At 39.8% G+C, this 27,841-nt stretch overlaps 1 protein-coding gene across 3 annotated transcripts; it reads right to left on the bottom strand.

The window, feature by feature from the left end:
* Positions 1-1,634: 1,634 nt before the first annotated feature.
* On the bottom strand, positions 1,635-27,841 carry MED1 (mediator complex subunit 1). 3 transcript variants are annotated; one of them, XM_078437192.1, is made up of 17 exons: positions 27,621-27,841; positions 25,088-25,194; positions 22,871-22,949; positions 19,358-19,412; positions 19,122-19,254; positions 18,379-18,407; positions 15,651-15,722; positions 14,944-15,018; positions 14,424-14,497; positions 13,975-14,064; positions 12,491-12,602; positions 11,486-11,610; positions 11,106-11,224; positions 9,681-9,882; positions 8,043-8,138; positions 7,819-7,924; positions 1,635-6,487 (listed from the first exon to the last, which is right to left on the bottom strand). In XM_078437192.1, the coding sequence occupies exons 1-17, from the start codon at positions 27,643-27,645 to the stop codon at positions 3,235-3,237; spliced, it is 4,752 nt and encodes a 1,583-aa protein (XP_078293318.1). In that variant the 5' UTR covers positions 27,646-27,841; the 3' UTR covers positions 1,635-3,234. The 3 variants fall into 3 exon arrangements, with proteins under 3 accessions (XP_078293318.1, XP_078293319.1, XP_078293320.1); XM_078437193.1 differs by lacking the exons at positions 19,122-19,254; positions 25,088-25,194; positions 27,621-27,841 and having other exon boundaries at positions 22,871-22,930; XM_078437194.2 differs by lacking the exons at positions 19,122-19,254; positions 19,358-19,412; positions 22,871-22,949; positions 25,088-25,194; positions 27,621-27,841 and adding an exon at positions 18,842-19,106.

Here is a 27,841-nt window from a genome sequence, read left to right on the forward strand (position 1 = left end):
TGCTCTTCCCCTGCTATCAAAAACAAATAAACATTAAAAAAATTACTACACAAAGGTATATTACTTTTTATCAAAGAAATTTATTTTAATGTAAATAAACAGGTTTTTTTTTTAATGTTTTGGGGAAAAAAATCCCACAGATTTTGTCTACTTTCAAAAAAATGAAAAACCCCAAAGTATTTACAGAACGGCCATACACACAGAAAATCAAATTTGAAAGATTTTTTTTTAGAAAAGACCCTCCCCAGCTGCTCCTGATGTACATTTCTAAAACACAAAATTTATAAAGCCCAGCTTTTACAGCTGAGCATGTTTCCCAACCTAGCTTCTGAGATGTTAAGTACTTCCTACCCCTCAAAAAACTAACTCCAGGGTAGAAATAAGGGGGCAGGAAGATTGAAAAGAGAAAGAAAAAAAAAAAAAGGGAAAATGAATTGCCCAGGGATTGTGAATGAGTTTCCTATACTGGCATCTGCTTCAAGTGACTTGACTGGATACTGTATGACTCACTGGCTCCCTTGAAAGGGTTGCTTCTGAGAATTCATGGTATTGCTGCACTAAGTTTTCAGACCTAAGCCTTAAGGAAATTCTTCCCAAGAGTCACCAACCTCAAGGCCAGTTTTGGCAATTATATCCTGCTTCGTTTCTCCCTCCTCCCTTCTTTAAAATACCGGTTTTAAAACACATAGATTTTGAACCTGAAATCTTCATGTACATCAGAGCAGGTTTTGACCAAGAACCCCTAACATGGAGCCAAAAGACAGAAGAGGAATCAGGTCAAACTAAGAATACACAAGACACCAGCAGCAGAAGATAGGTGGAAGTTGACTTCATGTCCTTGCAGTCCTTTGAAACAGGAGAGTGAATACACCTAGACAGGAGGGAGGTGTCCCAGGCTTGGTTTATTCTGCCTCTTCTCCTCCACCCTGTGAAGAAATGCAGTGCTCCCTGGTTCTCAGGCAGGGTGAAGCAGGTTAGCCCCGGCTCCCTGTTAAGCAAGTTCAGATGCTGGGTCAGTGTGTGGGGTGTGCCCATCGACAATTCAGGGGCTTATCCTTCATCCAGATCCTAACTCGGGATTCTTTGATCTGGGATGAAGACAGAAAGAGAGAAAAAGCTTCCCAGTTTACTCATTTTGGTATCTGTTGGCTCTGCTTGGGGAAGCTGAGCCCCTGATATGTAGTACATTCCCCATAAGATTTTCCCCACCCAGAACAAACTTAAAACCGTGTAACTTTTTTTTTTTTTTCTCTGCAGAAACCAATGGGATAGGATTCAAAACTAGGTGAGAAACTTGTGAGAAATCCAACCTGGTTATATGTCTGAGAGGCTGCTACTGTATCAGCATCACAAGATAAAGCACTCTGGTATCACCTTGCCCATGTCCTCCTTAGTGTCACCCAAGACATTTGACTCTGATACGGTAACCGATAACTTTTCTTGCTCCACTTTGCAATGTTTCGTTTCCTACTTCTTATTACCTTGGGACACAAAAGTGGCAGAGTTGTTGAGAGCTGATGACCAGAAAAGGGAGAACACTAGAGGAAATCAGAGACAGTCAGGAAAGAACGCCAAAGCTGATTTTCCAACTCTATGCTAACTCCAACCTGCAGAAAGAGCTGAATATAGAAATCTTCTTCATTATCTGATGAAGTCACTCCGTTTATCACACACACACACAAATGAATCACCTGGCTTTTTTTTTTTTTTCTTTTTTATCCAGAAGAGTTGTGCTGGGGACCGTGCCCCGTCCTGCTGATACAGATCCTGAATGGAATCATCAGGAATGGCACAGTGCAGGTGTCAAAATCAAAGTAAGGCCGCAGAATTTTGAGAGGACCCTCCAAATACTGAGAACTTGTGTTGCACTTCATGTGGTCTCCTGGATTTCTATATTTATGAGAAGGGCTTCTTATTGATGTCCCCCAGAATCCAGACTCAGACCTATTCCTCCAAAAAGGTCCAATTTTGTTGCTACATAGTAGCAAGGGTTTATCTTCATGCCCACCTAGCATTCCAGGCCCCCATTACTTTCAAGTGAGCTTGAAATTGTTTTAAGTGAACTATGGCTGCAAATTTTTTCTGTTTTATCTAAGGGAGCATACAGTGGAGTGATTAAAGTCTGGACTCCTTCTCCTTACGATAAAGAGAAACAAGGAGCCCAGCTCTCAGGAATGGCATCAGTTCTCCAACAAACAAAATGCTGGGACGTGGACTTTTGGCACATTGTGGAAATAGGAGAACTATTAATTCTGTAATGGTTTTCATGCCACTGGGTCAGGGAGGCTGTACCACATTAAACCTTACTACATCTGAAAACATGTTTATATCCCAAAAAACCAGCCCAGCCTTTTTTAAAGGAAAACAAGACTATAAATCAATACCTCCACAGGGAGGTAATTCCTAATATTCCTATGATGTCTGGACCCTATGATAAATCTCCTAAAACAAAAATACCATTTTGGTTTTTCTACTTAACTCCAAAGGTGGGCTCTAATCTGCATGGGCTTGATGGTACAGTACCAGCACAAGCTACAGGCTCCCTACCACCAAATAAGCCTTTCTTTTCCACCTCCCCTCACTTTGAACCCTGAACCTTATAGAATTAGAAACACTGTATAAAGACAAACAGATAAAGGATTAAAATATTATGAATAAATAGCTAAAATTATCTTCCCTCCCCCAATCACTCCTAAGAAACAGACACCAAACATTACTTAAGTGTCCAAAATGACCAAAGTCCTTCATTTGCCCATGCCTCAAATGGACAACTACCCAAACAAAGTGAACAACCTTCATGCAAATGCATCAAGGAATGTATTGCTTTTTCATTTGCTGCCCAGCCCTTCAAATACATGCACTAAAATGAGTTAAAACATGGCCTAAAAATGGAAAAAGGGGAAAAAAAATATATATGAATATTTCCCACAAAACTGTTTCCCACCCTTCCCTCTCCTTATGCCCCACCCACCCCCTCCCTTTCATAAGCAAGTATTTTAACTTTTTTTTTCCTTTTATCTGGCAAAAGAAAAAGTGACTCTTGGTAACCAGAATCAAACCCTATGGTCTCTTTAGTTGGGTCTGGCTATGCCTTTCTAAATTCACCCAGCTCGGTGTCAAAACCATGCCATTTAAGATTCTTAAACACAAAATGAGACCTGCCTAACTCACCCCTTATGGTGGTTTGCCTATAAACTTAGTTATTCTCTGGCCACTTTTGTCTTAAAAAGGTTCCTAATTGCCAATCAGGGCCACATCCATAAGATCGTCATCTTCCTCCCCAATCATAAAGTCAGGGCTGAGCCTTGAGGGCCTGTCTGTAGATAAAATTGTGTTACTTGTCATAGACAAGGACTGGTCTGAAGAGATGGGTGATTTAGACCAACTCTCTGGCTTGAGACTATGAGATTTTTTCTTGTCTCGGTCTTTGTCCCGGTCCCGGTCTCGATCTTTGTCTTTTACTTTCTTCTTTTCTTTTTTGTGCTTCTTATGCTTTTCTGTGCTGTATTCTGGAAGTGGTCGGATACCATCATCTGAGCTGGGACTGTTCTGATAAGATTTCTCCGCTATGGAGGAGCCTGACTCACTTTCACTGTCCAGATTCTGGGGAGTATATGCTGGTGACTTACTATGGCTAGGAGAGCCACGCTCATGCTTTGGAGTGGAACCACTGATGAGTGGAGAGCCATAGTTTTTGGAAGAGGCCATCTGAGGCCTGAGCCCTTCTCCACTACTTTCCCCAGGTTTCTGCAAAGTCACTTTGGCTTTAATGCTGGGGGAACCCCCATCATGCTTGCTGATGATAATTTTTGCCACACCTGTGCTCCCCACATTTTTTGACTCTGAGGTCTTCTTAGACGAATCCACTGAGCCCCCCGAGGTGGAAACCTTGGATTTTTCTTTATCACTTTTCTCACGCTTACCCTGGAACTCTCCTCCTGACAGGTTATGTTTGGAGGACATAGGATGGCTAGAAGAATTTGTGCTCACCCCCATCTGGCCATCCATTGGGTCTTCACCTCCAGGGCCACTGGTGACAACCCCATGCTTCAGTTTATCTATGACAGCTGTTAAGGACGGCTTCTTATTTCTGCTGGGGGATTTCCCTTTGGAACTCCCATGCTGGTTCTGAGAGGAGGACATGGAAGAGCCACTTGAAGAAAAGGAAGAGGAAGATGCTGTACAAGAATTAGATGATGGGGGAGTTTTCTGAGACAATGAGCCTGAGGATCCTAACCCTGAAGATGACTTCATGCCAGTGCCTGAACTAGTTCCAGACAAATGAGAACCACCAGAACCTGAACTGATGGGGGACTTGGCTTTAGAAGATGGGGGAGTCCCAGGGACAGGCTTCATTGGAGAGGCAAGCTTATCAGAGCCTCCAGGTGGCCTTGAATGAGAAGGGGATATGTTTGGTTTACTTAAAGAGGGATTCATAAGTGAAGATGGCTTCCCTTGAGGTTTCATTTTAGTGCTGCTGGAGCCACTGCTCAGTCCATGCTTGGTAATGGGAGAGGAGCCTGGCTTCCCCCCAGACTGGGATGAATTTTTAGACTGGCTAGATCCAGTAGACCCTTGGCTAGAATATACACTGCTACTTAACTTTGAACTTGAAGAACCTTCTGATTTACTGCTTTTCATCTTGCCTGAGTTGGAAGCAGAAGATGAGGAAGAAGAGGAGGAAGAATGGCTATGGTGGCTTTTACTGCCTGAGGAAGACACAGAGCCACTGCTGGTATACTGACTATGGGAGGAGGGCTTGCCCACCATCACGGTGCCTTTAGGAATCTGAATAGTGATCTTGGGAATAGGTGGTGTGGCAACACCTGGGGGAGTCTGCGATCTTCCTGAACTGCCTGGAGATTTGGATCCACCTGTACTGGTAGGTGGGGTGAAAGGTCGGTTAGAAGAACTGTGAGATGGAGACTTTCCCTCAGTGTCTGCCTTCTTTCGCTTTGGAGGCTTATCTTTGCTTTTACCATCGTTAGAAGGGGTCCGGCTGCGCTTCCCTGGTTTGCTATCTAATCCTGGCCCTGACAGACTACTATTACTGCTGCCATTGCCTTCCTTTACTCGCTTTTGAGTCTTTTCTTTCCCTAAGTCCCCAGTAGTCAATAAAGGACTCTGGCTACCACTGTGATGCTCCATGAGATCTGTAGGACCCAAAGCCTTACCAGCCACTGCTATAATACTGAAATCAACTGTGTCAGCTTGGCTATTGCCTTTAAACTTAGTCTCCCCATTATCACCTCCAAGCATTGGCACCCCCAAAGTATTTAGTGCCTGAGATGCAAATCCTTTGAAGTCATCATTATCTCCGCTTTGGCTACTTTCGTCAAAATATTCTTCTCCAAAACCACTTTGGCTCTGGCTGTTCAACAAATCAGGATTAAAATCTACTCCATCAGGAAAAAAATGATTGGTAGGAGAGTCACTACTGGGGCTTCCAGCAGCATCTGCAATTAGGTCAGCTGGATCTGTGTATGGATTTTCATTATTATTGGTTTGAAAGACATCAGGGTCAAAGAGGGCACTCTGAGAATGCCCAGAGCTCGAAGAATCTCGAACAGGGGTGCCAATGGGTGGGCAATCGTCACTAGTGCTGGGAAGCTTAGAGGCTTCTTCCGCAATGTCTGAAAGGATATCAGTTACATCTGGGCCAATGCTGTCTGAACTGGATAGCCGGACCATCCTTTGAATACTGGGCTGGGGGTGAGGTACTGGTTGTGGGTAAGTTGTTGGGGGAGTACTGCACTGGCTTGGAGCTGGAGTGATGTGTGGTGTATCCAGCGTGTCTGCTGTCATGTTGACATCAAAGATAGGGTTCTGTGAGTCAACATCCATTGAAAATAGCTCCCTCTGAAAGTCATCTTCAGTCTGGTGCTTGGGTTTGTCAGGTGGTAATCTTGATGACTTCTTCTTCTTTGTCTTGTTGCTTCCCGGGCATATTTCCATCCGGGGTGAGCCGGAAGAAGAGTTCTGCCTTTCTAAAGGGCTGCTTCCATAAAGGGTTGAGAAATCCTGGGCAGGATTATCTTTAAGAAGGTTCATGAGCATCGGGTGGTTCTTGGTGTTGCCGGCCATCGAAGAGACAGGTGGCGGCGTGTGATGAGGAGGGGTCGGACTCGAGCCAATGGTAGACCCCCCGTTCCCTGTGATTTGCAACAAACTGGTAAGAATTGGGTTCTGAGACACCTTGCTGAAGTCCTCCCCATGGCCCACCGACTCATGCCGATCTTTGATGCTCATGCTCATATTAAACAAGGTGGTAATGGGACCCCCCGGAAAGGTGTTGGTTGGTGTAGTGGTACCACTCATTGGGTTGTTGCCTGTGGTCATGCCATACCCTGGGCTGCTAGCCGGGGGCAGGTTCTTTTTCACCATGTCTTCAACTGTCTCTGCAATGAGGGACAGTGCTGGGGTGTCGGCCTGAATGGTTTCAGCTTTCCTCCGAATAGCCCTCATCGTCACAGGGATGGACATACATCTGTAAGAAAAGATGGAAAAAACAGTTACCAATGTACTAGCTGCTGAATGAAAACAATTTTTATTTGGGAGAACAGGCTTTAATTCTGCCTGAGTTTCAGACATGCCATCAAAAGTTTGCATTAAGCAATTTTCAGGTAAGGCAAGTAACCCAAAAGGCAGGAGTAGTTCTATAAAATGCCAGAGCTTTGAGCAAATTCATTCTAAAAAGAATCTGGGGGCGCCTGGGTGGCTCAGTCGGTGAGGCATCCAACTCTTGATTTCGGCTCAGGTCATGACCTCACAGTTCATGAGACTGAGCCCCTCAATGGGCTCTGCACTGACTGCACATAGCCTGCTTAAGATTTTCTCTCTCTGCCCCTCCCCCGCTCGCACGCACACCCTTTCTCAAAAAACTAAACTTGATAAAATAAGAACCTGTATTAGTAAGCAATCTCAACCTCTTCTGAAGCACTAACAAAAACCAACCAACCATAAACAGAGTCCAAATTAGATATCATACTAAACTAAAACTGATAATGAACTTGGTAAGAAAATGCCCTCCTTTTGGGGTTTCACATGTGACTAATGAGATTGCTATTTATCTTAATGAACCACTAGAAAAATTTCTTGACCCATCAAGTTCTAAGCTTTAATGGCTTAGATCATCCCAACACTATACTGTGAAAAATGCTATTATTGGTATAAAATCTTGTTTATTTTAAAGTAGTTTTTATCTTACAGATAAATTTATAAACATATTTTTGAAAACACTTTGCTCTAGAACATTGTAACAACCTTTCTTAAAAGACCAGATAGTAATATTTTAGGCTTTTGAAGATCATATGGTTTCTGTCCAGCTGTTCTGCCATCTGAACTTAAAAGGCACCACAGACAATACGTAAATGAACAGACATGGCTGCGTTCCAATAAGATTTACTTACAAAATAGGCCACAAGTACCTACTCCAGAAAAATCTCAAAATTACATACTAATGTTTCTGGGAAGCTGACTGCCTTAAGTATCTTCCCACATGCCACCATTTAACATATTACATATGTTAAAAAGTGAAACAAAAGATAAGTGAAAAAAAAATCTACATCTTATTTCAGCTCTCCCCCTCCTAAAAGAACCCTAACACTGGGCCTAAAGTTACCTACCGTACTTCCTATTACTCTCATAATATTTAAAACACCAAAGCTCACATTGCTTTTGAATCCTAAAGCAGAGGAAGGTGAATTCAAAGCAGTGACTATATGCTCTCCTCCTAAATGTCCAGTTCAATCTAATACTGAAAACAGCACTCCTTACACTCCTCTTAATGGGACTCTGAAGGAAAAGGGCCAGTGCTACCTTTGAACAACTTTGGCAATGAAGTCATCTGTGCAGATGAGTGCATCTGACAGCCCCTTGTACAGTTTACAGCTCACATGTGTTGAGTCCTGTACATCCATAACCACTGAAAGACAAAATACATAGGAGGTATTTGAGAGAGACTCAGCTTCTGATTTTTCAAAAAGAAGATAAAGGGACCAAACCACTGCCCTAAGAGAAGTGCTAGCCCCCTCACAACTCACCACACACCAGGGAGTCATTCACAGGGTGCTGAAAAGATACGCTGAAACGGGACTCTGAGAGGGGACACACTTCAAATTGGAGGAGCCCAGGAGAATCTAAAAAGCAAAGAAAAGGATCATAAAATAATCAACCAAATATTAGATACAAGTAAACACTAATCCCTAAGTATACAGAAATTCTGTCTCCTTAGAAACTAAATCCCACACATTTTTTAACACACAAAACTTACTACATCATTCAGAGGTGATAGAAGGAATCAGATTCCAAGGACTATGCCAGCTTATGTTATAAATACTCCAAAACAAGCAACTAAACTTCGATTTTCTAAAATGAAAGCCATTTGATCCCTAAATTACTGGAGACCTTGACAGATATAAACACCTTGCCTTGAAAGTGAATTCTGAAAAGAAACTGGCCAAGAAGAGTTTTTCATTCTTTGTGATAAGCAGATATCCAGAACCACTATAATAAACCCTGCTTATCAGTGTTTGCAGATGTTAGCTATGCAACCCATAGTTTGGTAAGCAGGGATCTAGGGGCTATCATGTAAAATGATACAGTTATGCTGAATACACGTATGTAACTATCATCATAGGTTCTTAAGCCAAACATGCTGGAAGCCCAGAGATAAGGATCATGTACTTTCTTGGAAAAAAGCATATGCATCTCTGCAGGACTAACTTTGTAACTATCTTACGAAAACTAATATCCAGATGTCCTGAAACCATCTGGAGAATTCTCCCAGGATTCAAATACATGACATAGAAGGGTCATAAGCACACTTGCATGTGGTCAGTGCCATTACTCTAAAATTTCTCATTTTAAACCAGTTCTTATTCTCAAAAATGCTATCTCCTGATTTAACTTCCCTGTTTCTTTTTGCCTACCACTTGTACTAATACATTTCTATTTGTGAAGTGCTTTACAACTAAGGTAAAAAATTAACTGTGGTTAACTAGAGCAGCCAAGATTCTTTTCAGGGATAGCAGGATGCAGTTTTCTAATAGCAAACTGCATCTGAAAAATATCAGCATTCAGAATCCTGGGAGAAAAAGCAAAGGGCACAGGTCTTACCCCCTTTTAAGCTTAAGTTCCCCCAAAGAATGGGGAGATGAAATATACTCAGGCAGGACTAAAAGCTGGGAAGCATTGTCCTAAACAACCTTGATTTAGATATCAAGAAATCGTCTCTGGGATGCCTGGCAGCACATGTGACTCTTGATTTCAGGGTTGTGAATTAAAGCCCCATATGGAGTGTAGAGATTACTTTAAAAAAAGGGGTGGGGAGGAAGAAGTCATCTCTTCCTACAGTGTCCCAAGTTCTACCTTACATATCTGCTATAAGATTCAGGCTCGTAGGTACCCAATTATATCACTATATGCAGAGAAAGAATAAATTCATTACAAACAACTAGTGGTTTCCAAATGCCAATTTATTGATGAGTTCTATCATAACTATTTGTGGAGCTTAAACTAGATTCCCAACTCCTACCACTGAGGTTCTATATCAATTTACTTGGGAACGGAAACCAGTTTTAAAAGTTCTACAGGGAATATAATAGGCCACCAATTTAGAGAACCACAAGAGTAATCAAGTTTCCATTTGCCAGTAACTGTATCAACAGGAAAAGTAGTACCTTCTTTCAGAATAGTTCTTTTGACACAACTTCCTATTAGGGTGTTATAGGCCACTTGATGTCTGATCAGATTTAGGATCAGAGGGACTCGGCCAGGGTGCTGAAAGGTGATTTTGCTAACTAAGGTTCCCTGTAGACTTCTGCCATCTGGAAGAGGAGCATCCCTGTTGAGGAAATAGCAGTGCTGCTGACCTGGAAGAGCCTGGGCAAAAAGAACAAAAGAAATGAATGCTATTTAATACTCACCCATCATGCTTCAACCACAGAAGCTTGGGGGGGGGGGGGGGGGGCAACCCACTTCTCAAAAATCAGCTGCAATTCCTTAGTGAATAATAAAACTCCACAGTGAATTATTTGGTCAACTGATGTTATCAATTACTTGGCTGAAAAGACCTCTTTTTTGTAAATGTTCTGCTAGTGGTTTCCTAACCTAGCTAAAAAAAAATTACCTCAGAAATCTGTTTAAGAAAGGTTCCTGAATTCTAAGTGCAAAATCTGTATTTTAAATAAAACACCTTATATAATTTAATGCAGTCAGAATTTGGGAACTACTACTTTAGTCTAGACTATCATCAAACATTCAAATAAATTCAAGTCCAGATGAGGTTTTGGAACCTTCCTTAATGTATTCATACCAGGACTTTCTTTACATGTACTTGAAGGATCTTTTCAGGTCATGACACTTGAAAGAATTAAACATTAAGAATTGTACGGGGCGCCTGGGTGGCGCAGTCGGTTAAGCGTCCGACTTCAGCCAGGTCACGATCTCGCGGTCCGTGAGTTCGAGCCCCGCGTCAGGCTCTGGGCTGATGGCTCGGAGCCTGGAGCCTGTTTCCGATTCTGTGTCTCCCTCTCTCTCTGCCCCTCCCCCGTTCATGCTCTGTCTCTCTCTGTCCCAAAAATAAAAAAAAAAAAAAAAAAAAAAAAAAAGAATTGTTAACATCTGGGGTGCCTGGGTGGCTCAGTTGGTTAAGTGACTGACTTCAGTCTAGGTCATGATCTCACGGTTCATGGGTTTGGAGCCCCATATTGGGCTCTGTGCTGACAAGCGCAGAGCCTGCTTGGGATTCTCTCTCCCTCTCTGCCCCTCCCCCACTTGCACATACTCGCTGTCTCTCTAAATAAATTAAAAAGAAAAAAAATTCTTAACATCTACTTAAAAGCTTGTAAAAGTTCAGGATACCATTATGAGACTTTCATCTGAAATTTTGGCCATGAAATGTACACTGTTATATCCTGACTTGGAAGCTCATGCTCTCTTTCTTCAGTATGTTTCAGAAATTTCTGTGATTTCCTGCCTGAATGAGGAACTAGGAAATGGCCCAGTAGTCCAAAAGATATGTTTCTGACCTCAGTATTCCTATAAAGGAAGATTCTGATCCTGGGTTCAAATATAACCTACAACAATCTATAAGCCTTACTTACAGCATAAAATCGCATGTTGTGATTCAAAGGTATGGGGTCAGGGTCCTTTGACAGCTCAAATTGAGTGATTAATTCATAGAGGGGTACATAAGTTGGCTGAGTTTCAAACAATGGAATTCCTGGAAAAACAAGAATATAATGATCACAATAACATCAAAATGGTGACAGCTCTGTTTTCCCTTTGTGACTTCTATTTCATTCATCCATTTATTGAAAAAGCACTTACTAATAAGCATTTACTAATACACAGCACCATGACATTTATACCCATCAGTACTTTTTTGAGACCTGCAAGACTGAAAGAGGTCTAAAATAATCTGAATTTGAAGTTTGTTTTTTACACTTTTAACAAGTATTACCTCCTGATGCTTAAAACTCACCTGTGCAGTTCTGAAGTTTCTGAACAAATGCTCTAGATACTGGGATTGGCTGGGGAAATTTCAAGAAGAAACAGGCAGGAAGATCAACACTGTTGGCACTGGTGATTAAGGAGAAGGAGGGAGTCCTTCAAAAAAAAAAAAAGAAGGGGGATGGTTGGATTTTGACTTGATACAAAAATAAAAAATCTAAACATTTGTTCTTAGACATGTCCGTATCATTTAACAAAAGCCTATCAAAAAAGTTCACTCTTTCAGGGGATGCCTGGGTGGATCAGTCAGGTAACCGTCAGACTTTGGCTCAGGTCATGATCTTACGGTTCATGACTTTGAGCCTTGCATCAGGCTCTCTGCTGACAGTGCGGAGCCAGCTTGGGACTCTCTCTCTCTCTCCTCTCTTTCTCTGTCCTTCCCCTGCTATTCTCTCTCTCTCTCAAAAATAAACAAATATATATTTTTTTAATTTTACTCTTTTGGGGACACCTGCCTCAGTCAGAAGAGCATGCGACTCTTGATCTTGGGGTCGTGAGTTTGAGCCCCACATTGGGTGTAGAGATTAGTTAAAATTAAAAAATAAATAAGATGTTAAAAAAAATAATAGTTCACTCTTTCAACTTTCTTTCCCCAGTTCCAAAACATCCTATTCATTAACCCTTACGTACTTAATCAAACATCTATCCTGAGACAGGCTCTCTAGTTATTACTCCAATATGACTCCAAAACAATATAAATCCCATGATAACCTAAAAAACTGAAACAATCATTAAACCAAGGGAATTAGTACAGTTCTCCTCCTTCTCTGTCAGGATAGACAATGTGTTCTATAAGCAGACTTCAGACAGGAACATTCAAATAGATATTGAAAAGAGGAATTAAAAAGAGAAAATAAAAAGCCAATCTCTAGAAAGTTAAGTGAGAGAAGAGCCAAGTGAAAGTATTACTTATTTCATACCGGGCTTGAAGTTGGAAAAAATAAACTTTGCTACCCTGGAAGTATATTTAACTTACCATTTGTTGTCAACTGGATGTGACCCCATAATTAATGGTGCAATTGGAAGTTTATACATAGCAGATGTTCCTTCTATTGTCACTGATGCGTTCATGCCCAATGATCGTGGAACTGAGAATAGGAAAGAAAAGGGGTATTCTCCAAAGCAACACAAATTACAAGGATCTTAACATTTAAAAACAAAAAAACAGACTACCTTCTGCATAATTTGTCAACCCTAATTTGTCAGATAACATAATACCTGTATGACTTAGAAGTTTGAGAAGCTGCCTTCTAACAACCAGTATTTCTGTCAGTAAATAAAACAAAATACAGGAAACCATATACTCCAAAGAAAAAAAATTAAAAAAAAAATTTTTTAATGTTTATTTCCGAGAGAGAGAGCATGAGTGCGCACGCAAGCACGGGGGAGGGGCAGAGAGAGAGGGAGACACAGAATTTGAAGCAGGCTCCAGGTTCTGAGTGGTCAGCACAGAGCCCAATGCAGGGCTCAAATTCATTTACAGAGAGATCATGATCTGAGCTGAAGTCAGATGCTTAATGGACTGAGCCACCCAGGTGTCCCAATTTTTTATTTTATTTTTTTTTTATTTGAGAGAGTGCAAGTGGGGGAGAGGAGTGGGACAGAGGGAGGAGAGGAGAGAGAGAGAGAAAATTTTAAGCAGGTTCTCACGCTCAGTGCAGAGCCCGACATGGGGCTCAATCCCACCACCCTGGGACCAGGACCTAAGCTGAAATCAAGAGTTGGATGCTCAACTGACTAAGCCACCCAGGAGCCCCTTAAAGGCACATTACCGACATTTACTTATTTTCTCCAACTCCAGAATGCTTTTAAATAGAATTATGATTATAGGATAATCAATGACTAAAGTTATAAGGGAACCAAATGAGGGATTAGGCCATTTCTCATTTTGTTTTAGTATATTAAAAAGCAAATAGAGGGGCACCTGGGTGGCTCAGTCAGTTAAGTGTCTGACTCTTGGTTTTGGCTCAGGTCATGATCTCACATGTTTGTGAGTTGGGAGGTCTGCACTGTCGGTGCAGAGCCTGCTTAGGATTCTCTCCCCGCAGGCACATGCTCTCTCTTTCACTCTCTCTCAAAAAACATGAATAAACTTAACAAAAAACAAAAAACAAAAAAAACCATCCATTATTGTAATTCTTTAGTAAGTTGGCTAATTTTTTCACCTTTAATGTTTAAAGGGGATTATTTCAAGACAAATGGTTTATATCCTTTCATTCATTCACCTACTTGTTCATAAGCACCTATTAAGTTTGTACAATTATGTATGTATGTATGTATGTATGTACATATGTATATACTTATGAGCGTGTGTGTGTTACAGATGCAAACTGAGAGAAACAGCAAACTTTGGTAGGGATGGCAAACCAGGAAATACACACAGGCTTGGGCGTTCAATTATTTTAAATATTTTTTAAACACTGAACAAAACCTTCAGTTGCTTTACAGTTAAAGCCTTACCATTATTCTCATGCAAAATGATGGGAGATGTAGTCTTATCATCCAGCAGATCAGAAGGAGAGGCATAGTACTTCAAGTTCATTAAATGACCTATGAAAAATAACACTTATCACTATATATTTATCAGGTAAATTAGAAATACAGAAAAACATTCCCATTTCTACAAAACTACATGAGAAAATAGTTTCATAAATAAGAGGATTCATGCTCCAAAGCAACTTATCAAATATAATGGAAGCAGAAGTATTAATTCTAGTGCCAACAATTTACTTCACAATTTAAAAATGTAAATGGGGGAGGGCAAGCATTGACACCTTGGAAACCATCTAATAATACACAAGTGACTGCTAGTTTTCTCCCTGTGCTTATAATCCCAAAGTGAAATTTAAGTAATGACCCCTTAACTAAAACTAAACAATTTTCTAAGTAAGCAACGTAGGATCACATACCCCCACTTCTTGGAGTAAGATAGCCAACACTTCCATGAAGAATCTTATCCAGGGGACCAGCATTGGTTGCTTTCCTGTGAGAAAAATGATCTATGTTTGCTTGTATTTTAGCCCTGAAGGTATTAGTGCACAATGTATTAATGGGTTCAGCTGTTAAAAGTCTTACAATACTAATTTAATGACTCTTGTAACTGGGCATATAGCAATTGTATTTCACTTTCGAAGAGATCACTTACAAGTATAAACCAGTATGTAATACAGTGAACAAAAATTATAAGTAGACTATTATTTATAAGACCAGAGGCCAGGTTTGACAAGTCTTCAAATAAAACTGATGGAATACCAACGAACAACTTGGACATACCAATACTCAGAAAATGGAATGTGATCATTTGGGAAGTAAAATGAGATGGACAAGATATATGATAGAGGACCCTAGTAACACCCTAGATGAAAAGCATTAAGAACAAAGTACCCAGAAGGTACAATTCAACATAATTGACACCTTAGCCAGTCTTACCAATACATAACTGCCATTTTAGATAGATCCTGTTCTAAGGATTGGAGAGCCAAGTACATTTTAGTCTTCAGTTTGCTAGAAAGTAGATGAAGAGAACAAGAGTTAAAGAGTTGAAACACACACACACACACACACACACACACACACACACACATTAACATTCCCTTGAAGGCAATTCTATTTGAAAGACCCAAGCTAGTTAACAGAACCCCAGGTAGGTTAAAAATAAAAATGATGATCAAGTTCAACAACAACTAATTTCTTTTCAGCCTAAAAATCATGTTGGGGCACCTGGGTGGCTCAGTTGGTCTAGCATTCGACTTTCGTTTAGGTCATGATCTCACAGTTCGTGAGCTGGAGTCCCACATCTGTCAGTACAGAGCCTGCTTGGGATTCTCTCCCCTGCCCCACTCTCTGCCCCTCCCCCACTTGCAGTCTCTTTCTCTCTCTCTCAAAATAAATAAACCTAAAAAAAATCAACATGTTGAAGACATCTCAAAGATTATAGTGTCTTTTAGCATTATATCCATTAATGCAGATATTATTTATTTAAAATACCTTCAAAAGATATAAAGTTGGAAGCTATAGGTTGTCAGTAGGAGAAGAAATCACAAATAAGATAGGGCAGAAGACTCGGCAAATTTTTAAGCACAAGTATATTTATACGAATTTTTCCAACAAAAGCAAAAAAATAAAGAAATACTTACTTGTCCCCTGGAAGGTTATAAAGATTAACAAGACCCTTAAGGTGCTTAGAAAATTCATCAAAATTTTTTTCCCTATAAGGAGTTCAGGAAAGAAGGAGGAGAATAAAACACAATTACTACTCAATCTTAATGCAAAGTACCAAAAAATCATGGCTATATAAAACTAATTTTAATAATTTGCTTTACTCTTTTTTTTCCCCCCAGCCAAAGTTTTCTAGCATCAATCAAAAGTAGCAAAAGAAGGGGCACCTGGGAGGCTCAGTCAGTTAAGCATTCAACTCTTGATTTCAGCTCAGGTCATGATCTCACAGTTTCTGAGTTGGAGCCCTGCATTGGGCAGAGTCTGCTTGGGATTCTGTCTTTCCTTCTCTCTCTGCCCCTTCCCAGCACACGCGCGCACACACACACACGCGCATGCTCTCTCTCAAAACAACTAAGGTTAAAAAAGGGGCGCCTGGGTGGCTCAGTCGGTTAAGCAGCCGACTTCAGCTCAGGTCACGATCTCACAGTCCGTGAGTTCGAGCCCCGCGTCGGGCTCTGGGCTGATGGCTCAGAGCCTGGAGCCTGCTTCCGATTCTGTGTCTCCCTCTCTCTCTGCCCCTCCCCCGTTCATGCTCTGTCTCTCTCTGTCTCAAAAATAAATTAAAAAACGTTAAAAAAAAAAGTTAAAAAAGAAAAAAAAAGTAGCAAAAAAAAGTTTCCCTTTCTCCTTCCCATTTTTCTGGAGAAGGTACTTGTAAGCAGTACAAAAGAGTCAAAAAGACCTAATAGTTCATATATTACAGTGATTTGCTCCTACATAATGAGACTTGGTTTAAATAAATCACGTTCTGGGGCGCCTGGGTGGCTCAGTCGGTTGGGTGTCTGACTTCAGCTCTGGTCATGATCTCACAGTTCGTGGGTTCAGGCCCCGCATCGGGCTCTGTGCTGACAGCTCAGAGCCTGGAGCCTGTTTCGGATTCTGTGTCTCCCTCCCTCTCTCTCTGCCCCTCCCTGGCTCCCACTCTCTCTCTCAAAAATAAATAAACATTAAAAAATTAAAAAATAATAAATAAATCACTTTCTTTTCCTCTTAATATGTAACTGAGATGATTGAATGTTGTGAGGGAAAAAAAAAAACTTTTGATTGGAGGAAATGGAAGTCAAATAAATTTGGAAAATAGAATACTTGCATGCATATGGCAATCTAAGGGCAGAGAGGAAAATGAACACTAGGAGAGAGATGAGAGGCCTGGAGAAAAGGAGATGAGCACTATGGAGGCAAGCCACATATTCGAGAATGTTCCTATGACGAGATCTGCCCCAGAAAAAAGAAAACTACTACCTAGACCCCTTGCTTCCTAGAACCCAATATTCGGGTTTGGATTCTTAGTCAATTAGGCTCTGTGGGCAGGCTCAGGAATCCAACACAACTCAACAACTCTAATTCTCTGTTATCTTATTTCAAACTTAAAAGAAAAAAAAAAGTTTCTTGAAGGCTAAATTGCCCTACCAATGTCAGATATTTGGTCAGGCATTTATTGAGCAAATATGAGCACTTACTACCCAAAATGCCATGAAGACAGTAAAAAGAAACAAGAACATCAGCAAAATAAACCCTCTACCTTAAAATTATCACCTATACAAAGTGACTAAAAATTGCACACAAGGGCTAATATTCTTTCTGAAGTTCCCATTTCAAAACATGCTTACAAATTAACTTTAGAACACCACCAGTTAGTTCATAAATTGGTGCAGTCTCCTACTCCAGGATTAGAACCAGAAGTATTGGCTTTCTGGACTATTCTGGTAACACACCTGTTGCTAGACTTATAAAAAGGTTTTTATGTTGCATTGCAATTTTTAAAAGGTGGTTCAAACTTGGCACATTTGGCTAGAAACACATTAAAATGATTACTGCAAAGGCCGACTGTAAAACTTATTCCCTCACTATTAACACCTTAAGACATTTCCACGTAGTATCTGAGAACTTCGCTATATTTAAAACATAAAATTGATGTAATGACTTTTTCAAAATCCCAGAAAGTAAATTTCCACTCAATTTAAAGGGAAAGGATAATCCAGAAGGAAATGCCATTAACTGCTAAGAAACTCTTCAAGCCTAGTGCTTTTCCTATGATGGGAGTTTATCACACATACACCTTAAATGTAAGACAGTTTTTCTCAAAATTAAAGTGAAAATAAGTTCTTTTCATGACATAGACTCAATTCTCTCAAGCCTTCTCTCATTCAATAATTAGTTTCTATTTATTTTTGTTGCACACAGAATTTTTGAGGCTAGATCAGTTTTCAACCAGGCGTGATTTTGCCCACCAGGGAACATTTAACAATATCTAGAGATATTTTTTATTGTCACAGGTCAGGAGATAGATACTACTGGCAACTAGTGGGGGGGGGGGGGGGGGAGGCAAGAATGTGGTTAAACATCCTACATTGCACAAGGCAGTCCCCTATAGCAAAGAATTTTCCAATCCAAACTGTCAATACCGCCAAGGTTGCAAAATCCTGGGATAGACTGAGTAAGTTGAGAAACCAAGCTAAGTCCATACTGAAAGTGAACAAACATAGACTGAAAAATCTTGACCTAAGAAAATAAGTATGTTCCTCAGGAGAGTAAATTTTTTCCTTTCTTTTGATAAAGACAATAACTTCTGACCAGCCTCAAGACCCAACTATAAAGAACAGCATTGTCTGCCAGTATCAGGGAACATAAACATCATTTGCTTACCTTAGTTGCTGTACAAGTTCTGGACAGCTCTGAAATTAAACAAATCATGTTAAAACTTTAAACTACTTTAAGGCCTTTGAAGACATCAAAAGTTTTTCTCTTTTATTAATAGCACATGCTTTATAACAACAACATTAAAACTACAGATGATCCTTATATTATCAAAAAGCATCTTCTTTCTACTTGGTAAACCATGGGGCTGGGGTGGGAAATTCAAGATCAAAGTATATGAACTAGTTTATAATGGAATCAACTTTCAGTAGTTTGTTTAAAACAGTAGGACCTCTCTTTATTGCCATCCTTGGAGTCCACATTCAACTGTCTTGGTTACACACATTAAACATTCATCTCTATTACAAGATTTTTCAGAGACATTAGTTATGTACAAGATTATCTGTCCTTTTTGATTATTAGCTCTTTGAGGATAAGAACTTTAAGTTATTTATCTCCATATCCCCAGCACCTATTGTTCAATTGCGGCTCATGTTTGTTGATATGAAATGGAAAGGGTTCCTCTAGCGTCTCCACTTGTCAAAGCCTTTGGATGATGTCAGAGATGGACCCATGTTATTCTAAATTCCATTCTAGAGCTATTGATATTACATTACAGCCCATCACATCATCTCTACAGTGGCTCATGAAAAAACCTAAGCCCAAGCTATTTCAAACCCCAACAATTCATTTTAAAATTAATGTCCCTAAGTAAACCCCACAGATTCCAGTGAAATATCAACAGCACATACCACAGGATTCTCCCCATGGTGAGCCACTTTTACATCACAAAGCTGTCCTGCAGGATCTAACTGCACTTCCACATAGAACATATCTGACGTGATGTAACATTCAGTGCCACTGGCACTGAGATGAGAGCCCAGTCTAGCAGGAACAAATCAAAACAAAAATTAATAGAAGACACATAAATAAAGCCACCCAAAGTCAACACTAAGTTAAATACTTCTGCCTAAGATAGACTACTTACCCATTCTGTCTTGCTATAGACTCCAAGCGGTCAGTCATTGCTGGTAAAGATGTTACTAGGAAAGGGTAAAAAAAAAAAGGAAATCACAAAATGCTCCAAATAACTTAAATTTTATTCTTCAAAAACCAAAACATCCTAAGGAGTATATCCATACATTCAAGCCATTACATCCAACAGTTCAAATGCTTAGAATTTCTGTATGTTCATTAGTTAAGACTTAGCTGTGACCTAAATAGTAGGGGTCAAAAAAAAGACCTCTTTGAGGAGCACTTGGCTGACTCAGTTGGTGGAGCATGCGACTCTTAATCTTGGGGTTGTAATTTGAGCCCCAGTTGGGTACAGAGCTTACTTTAAAAAGATCTATTTGAGGGGCTCCAGGGTGGCTCAGTCAGTTAAGCATCAACTCTTGGTTTCGGCTCAGGTCATGATCCCACGTTTGTGGGTTCAAGCCCCACGTCAGGCTCTGTGCTGACATCTCAGAGCCTGGAGGCTGCTTCGGATTCTGTGTCTCCCTCTCTCTCTACCCCTCACCCACTCGTGCTCTGTCTCACTCTTTCTCAAAAATAAACATTTAAAAAAAATTAAAAAGATCTATTTTGGGGGCACCTGTGTGGCTCAGTTCAGTTAAGCCTCTGACTTCAGTTCAGGTCATGATCTCGTAGTTGGTGAGTTCAAGACTCAAGTCAGTTTCTGTGCTGACAGCTCGGAGCCTGGAGTTGGCTTCGGATTCTGTGTCTCCCTCTCTCTCTGCCCCTCCCCTGCTCACACACACACTCTCTCTCTCTCTCTCTCTCTCTCTCTCAACAATGAATAAATGTTAAAAAAAAAAAAAACAAAACTAAAAAAAAAAGATCTATTTGGAGCACCTGAGTGACTTAGTTTAGCATTCAGCTTCAGTTCAGGTTATGATCTTGCAGCGTGTGGATTCAAGCCCCACATCGGGCTCTGTGCTGACAGCTCAGAGCCTGGAACCTGCTTCGGATTCTGTCTCCCTCTCTTTCTGCCCTTCCCCTGCTCTTGCTCTGTCTCTCTCTCTCTCAAAAATAAATACACATTAAAAAAAAAAAAGATCTATTTGAAAAAATTATCGGACCTTTTTCCTCTCCCTTTTGCATTACTCATTTGGGACAAGTTATCTTTAACTTCAAAAAGACACATGTATCTGCTAATGTTAGAATAAGGAAGATTAACATCAAAACTAAAACCAACATAAAGAAATATTCAATATTCATAGCACCATTATTCACTACAGCCAAAAGGTGGAAGGAAACCCAAATGTCCATTCATGAATGGAGGAATAAAAATGTGGTATATACATGCAAAATATTACTTAGCTTTTTAAAAAAATGTTTATTAATATATTTTGAGAGAGCTGGAATATAGGATCAGAGAAAGAAGGAGAGAGAGAATCCCAAGGAGGTTTTGCACTATCAGTGCAGAGCCTGACCCGGGGCTCATTCCTATGAACTGTAAGATCATGACCTGAGCTGAAATCAAGAGTCGGATGCTTAACTGACTGATCCATTCAGGCACCATTATTTAGCTTTTTTTAACAGAGAGGTAATTCTGATACATGCTACAAAATGGATGAACCTTGAAGACATTATGCTAAGTGAAAAGTCAGTCACATAAGGACAAATACTGTTTCATTCCACTTACATGAGGTATCTAGAGTAGACAAATTCTTACAGAGAGAAACTAGAACGATGGTTACAAGGAGTTGAGGAGAGGGAGAAAGGAGAAATTACTGTTTAATGAATACAGGATTTCAGCTTGGGAAGATGAAAAAGTCCTGAAGATGGACAACGGTAGTGATGGTTATGTAGCAATGTGAATGTACTTAATGCCACTCAACTATAATTTTAAATGGTTCAAATGGTAAATGTTATGTTTTGTATATTTTACCACAGTTAAAAAGTTAACAGCCTCTGCCTCTACGTACCATAGTATTTCCACAGATTGGGAAGGGCTACCAGTTTTTTAACATTGAGACTCTACGTTGAGTTGGAAGAAGCAAAAGTGGGATTCTCTACATTTTGATGAACAAGGATTCTTAACCATCAGAAAAGGAAACATTAGAAGGGGCGATGAAGGTTGTAGGCACCTACTCTCAGACTTGAGATGTCAAAGAAAACCCAAGGGGTGGGGGTGGGGGGGAACTATTCAGCTGAATCAAGTTCATTTGTGATGGATCAGAGTAAAATCTGTTTTTTACTTTCATTTCTCCCCCAAAATACACAGAACTAGTAATTATAATCATAAATATTCAAGCTCATGATTTAAATTTTATTTGCTTTCCTGAAAACACTGTCCATAACAATGTAAAAATCCTTTAGAGTTAAAATGTCCATTTTCTTATTGCAAGTTAATTAGAAGAGAACATCTGAAATAGAGTGCCTGGATGGCTCAATCAGTTAAGGATCTGACTTCAGTTCAGGTCATGATCTCACGGTTCAAGAATTCAAGTCCTATGTTGGGCTCTGTGTTGACAGCTCAGAGCCTGGAGCCTGCTTTGGATTCTGTGTCTCCCTCTCTCTCTCTGCCCCTCCCCTACTTGTGCTCTGTCTCTTTCACTCTCAAAAGTAAATAATAAAACATTATAAAAAGAAACTGGGGGCGCCTAGGTGGCTCAGTCAGTTAAGAGTCTGACTTTGACTCGGGTCATGATCTCACAATTTGTTCGTTCAAGCCTCGCATTGGGCTCTGTGCTGACAGCTCAGAGCCTGAAGCCTGCTTTGGATTCTGTGTTTCCCTCTGTCCCTCCCCCGCTTGCACGGTCTCTCTCTCCCAAAAATAAACATTAAAAAAAAAAAGAGAGAACATGTAAAGAAAAAGAACTTTCCCTTGCTATCTTTATAGTTACCCTCCATCAACTATCTTTTGAGTCTCTACCAGTCTCCCAAATAGGATCAAAAATAAATGTTTCAAAAATTCAGGTGAGATCTCATCTTGGGGTGCCTGGGTGGCTCAGTCAGTCGGTTAAGCATCTGACTCTTGATTTCAGCTCACATCATGATCTCACAGTTCATGAGTTCGAGTCCCACATCTGGCTCTGCACTAACAGTGCAGAGCCTGTTTGAGATTATCTTTCTCCCTCTCTCTCTGCCCCTCCCCTGTTCTCTCTCTCTGAAAAAATTAACTAAAAAAAAAAAAAAAATTAAGAGGTGGTCTCAACTCCATAGTGAAAACAAGAACACCACCTAGCAAAGAAAGTTTATCTATCTCAATTTATATTTCTCATGTAAGTATAAAACAGTCTTTATAAAAACTGGGCATTTTAAGAAAGCATATTTCAGGGGCACTTGGGTGGTTCAGTTGGTTGAGCTTCTGCCTTCGGCTCAGGTCATCATCTCCCAGTTTGTGAGTTCAAGCCCCACATTGGGCTCTCTGCTGTCAGTGCAGAGCCCACTTGGGATCCTGTCTCCCTCTCTCTGCCCCTCTCCCTCTTGCTCTCTCTCAAAAATAAACATTAAAAAAAAAAAAAAAAAGCATATTTCAAACATGTTTACAAACCTTTGAGAGCTTTCTGCAATGTCTCCAGACAGCTGACCAAATGTTGATGCCCTCCAGAACTCATCACAACCCTCTTCTCCTATAATAAGTAGGAAAACATTCAAGATAGAAATTAACCAAGCCAACAGTGTTTCAGGTAAATGGACTTATCCTAGTAGTAATATTTCAGGATAATCCTCAGACTATATGCTATAGGTCTATATACTCTATATTCTCTATATACTCTGATAATCTATAGACTCCTGTTACTCTGTCCATCCTTCCACAGGAGGAAAAGTTCATAAACATGGATACATCCATATCCACATACATGAAGGTAGAAAAAAGTATGCCCAGATCTTATTTTAGATTAGGAAGAATCAAATACAATAAATGAGATCAGCTTCCTGCAGAAGTAACTACATCCTAAATTTAGTCAGTTAAATAGGGTGGCTCAGGAGATCTGGCAATTCCCAAACCTAACAAGGTGATTTCTGTGTAATCTAAGAAATATAACCAGACCTTAGTAAAATTAGAGTAACTCTAAAAAACAGAACGTGTAGTCCAGAAAAAGGGACTCCCAAAGAACAAAAGATCTGACATAGTTTTTCTAACTCTATCCAAAGAAGAAGTTCCTCTCTGCACAACATTCTATTCTCTAGAAATGTGAACAGCTTTATGATACAAAGATAGTTTTTCAGGCCTTTCCATGTCCTAAATCTCTCTTTGTTCTAAGAAACAAACAAACATCCGATTAATAATCTGGCTTCCCTTGTATCTTGAATAGATAAGGGGTTGCTCTGCACAACGGTAACCAATATTCTGGTAACTGGAAAGATAAACTCTCTGTGGTAGATTAATAAATTGGAATTCTGATTTACATTTAGTCTACTGAGATTTTGTTACTATGTCAGTTGTTGAAAACTCTTCAAAGTCTTAATACACCAACAAAATTAGGTTTCTGACTCTGCAGAGTGAGAAGTAGACAGTAGAAGCTATGGTGCCCAAAAACCAAGACACTGGTACCCCATGAGAGGGTCTTAGTAGCCATCTCGAATTCCTCTATCTCATGAGGTCTAATGACAATATCATTTACAGAGCATGTTTCCAACTAGAATATGACTACCTTGTAGTATAAAAATGACAACCTCTGAATCCTCAGACAGGAAAAATAGCCATTCTTCTTTTTAAAACATTAAAATATACATATATATTTTATGTACATAATCCTCAGCCAAAGGATATACATATATTTCTTGAATTTAGTTACATAAATCTTTAAGCAACACCACACTTTAATATCCATTATCTCATTCAATCCTCAAAATAAAACTATGTGGAAAAGCAAACTGGTATTGTGTGCCTCTATTTCCAAATAAGAAAACTGAGACCCAGTAAATAATTTGTTCAAAGTCACATAGCTACTAAGAACTTCAAATATAGGTCTTTTGACAGCAAATTTAGTTCTTTTGCTGGAGCTATACTGATATGATCACATTAAACACTAATAAATCTATTAAACTGAACTTACTATGGACCCAAATTAAGACTTGGTGGGGAGGAGGGGGTACTTTCACTGAAGTATATAACATATATACAGAAAAGTATATGAATCTTAAGTGAAGAGATCCATGAATGAATTACCACAAAGTGATCCCCTGCCCCCCCCCCCCATCATTACCCACGTCAAATCACAGAAGTAAAGTTTTCCTACATCATTTGACTACCACTGGAATCACATGAATGAACTTTTAACATCCAGTCACTACCCCTTATCTTCTACTTAACTTCCATTTAAGGGCTCCCCATACTGATAAATGACTCAAGAAGTAGTAGTTGACAGAGTGAACAGGTGAAGCTTTTTAAGAATTAATCGCAAACTCTACTAGCAGTGTAGATACATGAAAATACTATCACATTAGGCTCAAGGAGCTTAATAGCAAGTGAAGAACAAAGGTCTCCCTACATCAGTCTATCATATGTGTCTCTCCTAGGTGTATTTCTAAGCACCTTTGCCTGAAGTACCCCAGTGTACTATATAGCTCATGATTAACATAATTTTATAAACAGAACTTCTTAGGTAGACTCAAGTTGATGTGCACCATGTACTCAGGTGTTTTGTGATAAATAAGACTGAGGACACACTATAATAATTGGTTTGAAAAAGTCTACATGGGGAGCTTAGCTTATTAAATAATTATCTAAGCACAACACTTTATCCACCACCATAATCCTCACCATGACTTGACGCACAAGCTTAATGGTTTCACTCCAAGGTCTATTTTGGTTAAATTTTGCATGTAGCCGTTCCAAGAGAGAACTCATCTTACTCAGCTTCTCCGACTCTACGATACAAATTAGAAAACATCATTAGAAACACTTTCAAGACATTTCAATTCTTCTTGCAAAAGAAACCCCCATACCTCATCCTTGGTAAGAACTCAGTTAAAATATTTTTCAATATCATTTACTTCAAAACATACAAATAATTTATTTTTAACAAGACGACACAGAAATTGGGGTCTAAGGAACTCCTTAAAACATAACTGGTTTCTATTCAGTCTTTTAATGAAAACCAAAAAAAGAATCACCTCTAACCATGTTTCAGGATCAGGACTACAATTTAGTGACAAAATCATTTCATGATATACGTAGAGCATACATTTGAACATGCCTTACTATGGTTAGTTGGTTTTCAATGTGAAATACAGGCTTTTGAAATTTTTTGATGTAACTCTAATAGATCAATATATAAGTATTATCAAGAAAACAGGCTGTATTTGTCATTTTGATTTTTCAAACTAAACCTATATGGATAGGAAATATGTCAACAACTAAAGGATAAATTTCCGGTAGAGGTAAGAGAAAGGTAGAAAAGACCTCAGTTTCTGTCCTGTGAGTGAACAAAGCTCTTATGCTCTCCAACCCCCTTAATTTTTATTACTGAATTCTAATTTTCATTATTGAAATTTAGTTGATTTTTATTTTTGAAATGTTATTACATTTATTATTGAATGATAGTTTTTATTTTTTTATTATTGAAATATAGTTTTTATTTTTATTTTCATTAAATTTTTACTTTTGAAATATAGCTGATCCTTCCTCTAATTCGTGTACTTCTAGTATGAGCAAGGACCTGTATTAGAGACCACTGGCAATACAAAAACTTGCAATATGGAGTGCCTGGGTGGCTCAGTCCGTTAAGTGTCCAATTCTTGATTTCAGCTCAGGTCATGATCTCATGGTTTGTGAGACTGAGTCCCACATCTGGCTCTGTGACAATGGAGCCTGCTTGAGATTCTCTGCCTCTCTCTCATGCGCTCTCAAAAAAAAAAATGAATAAACTTAAAAAACACACACACGCAATATGTCTGAGATGACATCTGTGAGGGTTTTTAAAATTATTATTACTGAAATATAATACGAGCAAGGACATGTGCTAGAGACTGCTGGCAATGCAAAACACACAATACGACTAAGATGACATCTGTGAGGGGGTGTACATAAGTTAAAGTGGAAATAACCATGACACAGAGCAAAATGAGATATGCTGTTAAAAACAGAAACACATTACTACTCAAATGCAAAAAAGGAAAAGTTCATTATTAGTTGTGGAGATATCACAAAAAAAGTGACAGTTGATGTTGACATTGAAAGATGAATACAATGTCAGCAATCAGAGTTAAGGCAGTGGCATTTTCTAAATCAAGATTCAAACTCCTTCCAATGTCCTCATATCCTGGAAAACTGGTTTGAGGCCTGTTTCAGCCAGTTTATATAGTTTTGAACACATTGTTGGCAATTCCCACTTCCAAGATTCACTCATTCAAGCATTATTTTATGTGCTGGAGATACATTAGTGAGCAAACTACATGAAATTCCTGTCTCGAGTTTCCTTTTTACACTCATCAGTCCTCTGCACCAAAGGATATACTTTTCTTCTTCCTCTTCTTTAAAATACACTCTCCACCCCCCTTTTCCTTAAGAAGCCTGATGATAAGTACTTTATACGAATGCTCAAATCAAACGCTCAAATCAAACACGTTCTGGGTCAGGGACTACACAACCACGAGTAAGGCAAGGCCGCTGATCTAACAAAGCTCAAAGTGGAAAAGATGGATAAACACTGATACAGTGATTCTTATTAACAGAACTATATCCAAAATACTAAGGAAGCCGTTAAGAGTGTAAAACTTTATAGATTCTAAGTAAGATTCCAACAGAAAAGTTGTTTTTCAGCAGTTGTTAATCTAGCCATTGAAACGATAAATTCAACGCAATTTACAAATACACAATAGTACAAGGTTTGACCACTGTGACATTCTATGGAACTACTGGCTTTTAAAATCTTAAGGTCCTATCATTTCACTCACGCCGAAACATCCTCCAATATTTGACACACAGCTTTATATCATTATAATAATATAATTATATTTTTAAACGTCATTATTCAAACATCCCTTCTAAAACAAGGTGTAAGCAAATTATAGATTCACTCGCCTGGTCTTCCATGAACTCTAGGTTAAAAACGTCCTGAGGCCCAAATGATTGCCCCTAGCTAAGCAGGAAACCTTCACAGAAGTTGGGAACCCGCATCACCCCAAAGTCGGAGTCCTTCACCGCCAAAGAAGGCACAGTCAGAATCTAAAACTGACACCTATCCCGCCTCCTGGACTCCACGACCTCGGGAGCGTAGGCCCCCCAGCTTCTTCCACAGATTGGCTCCCCAAAGCTGTGTCCCGCCCCCTGCTTTCCCCCTCAAGTCACTCACCCTCGGTTTCCCCCTGAGCCTTCATCCTGACGGTGGGGAGGTCCTGAGTCCTACACAAGAGGATAAGCCCTCCCCCACCACTAACGAGGGAACCAAGTTGGTTCGGGCTCTCGGGACGCAGGGCACCAGCCGTCCCCACTCTTCCCAAGAAGCCTCAGTCTGAAGTCCCCGGCGGCAAGAAGAGAAGGGTGCTCCCGGCCGCCGCCATTTTCCCCACGGAA

Source organism: Panthera onca, chromosome E1 (genome assembly GCF_046562875.1).
Source record: "Panthera onca isolate mPanOnc1 chromosome E1, mPanOnc1 haplotype 2, whole genome shotgun sequence".
NCBI lineage: Eukaryota > Metazoa > Chordata > Mammalia > Carnivora > Felidae > Panthera > Panthera onca.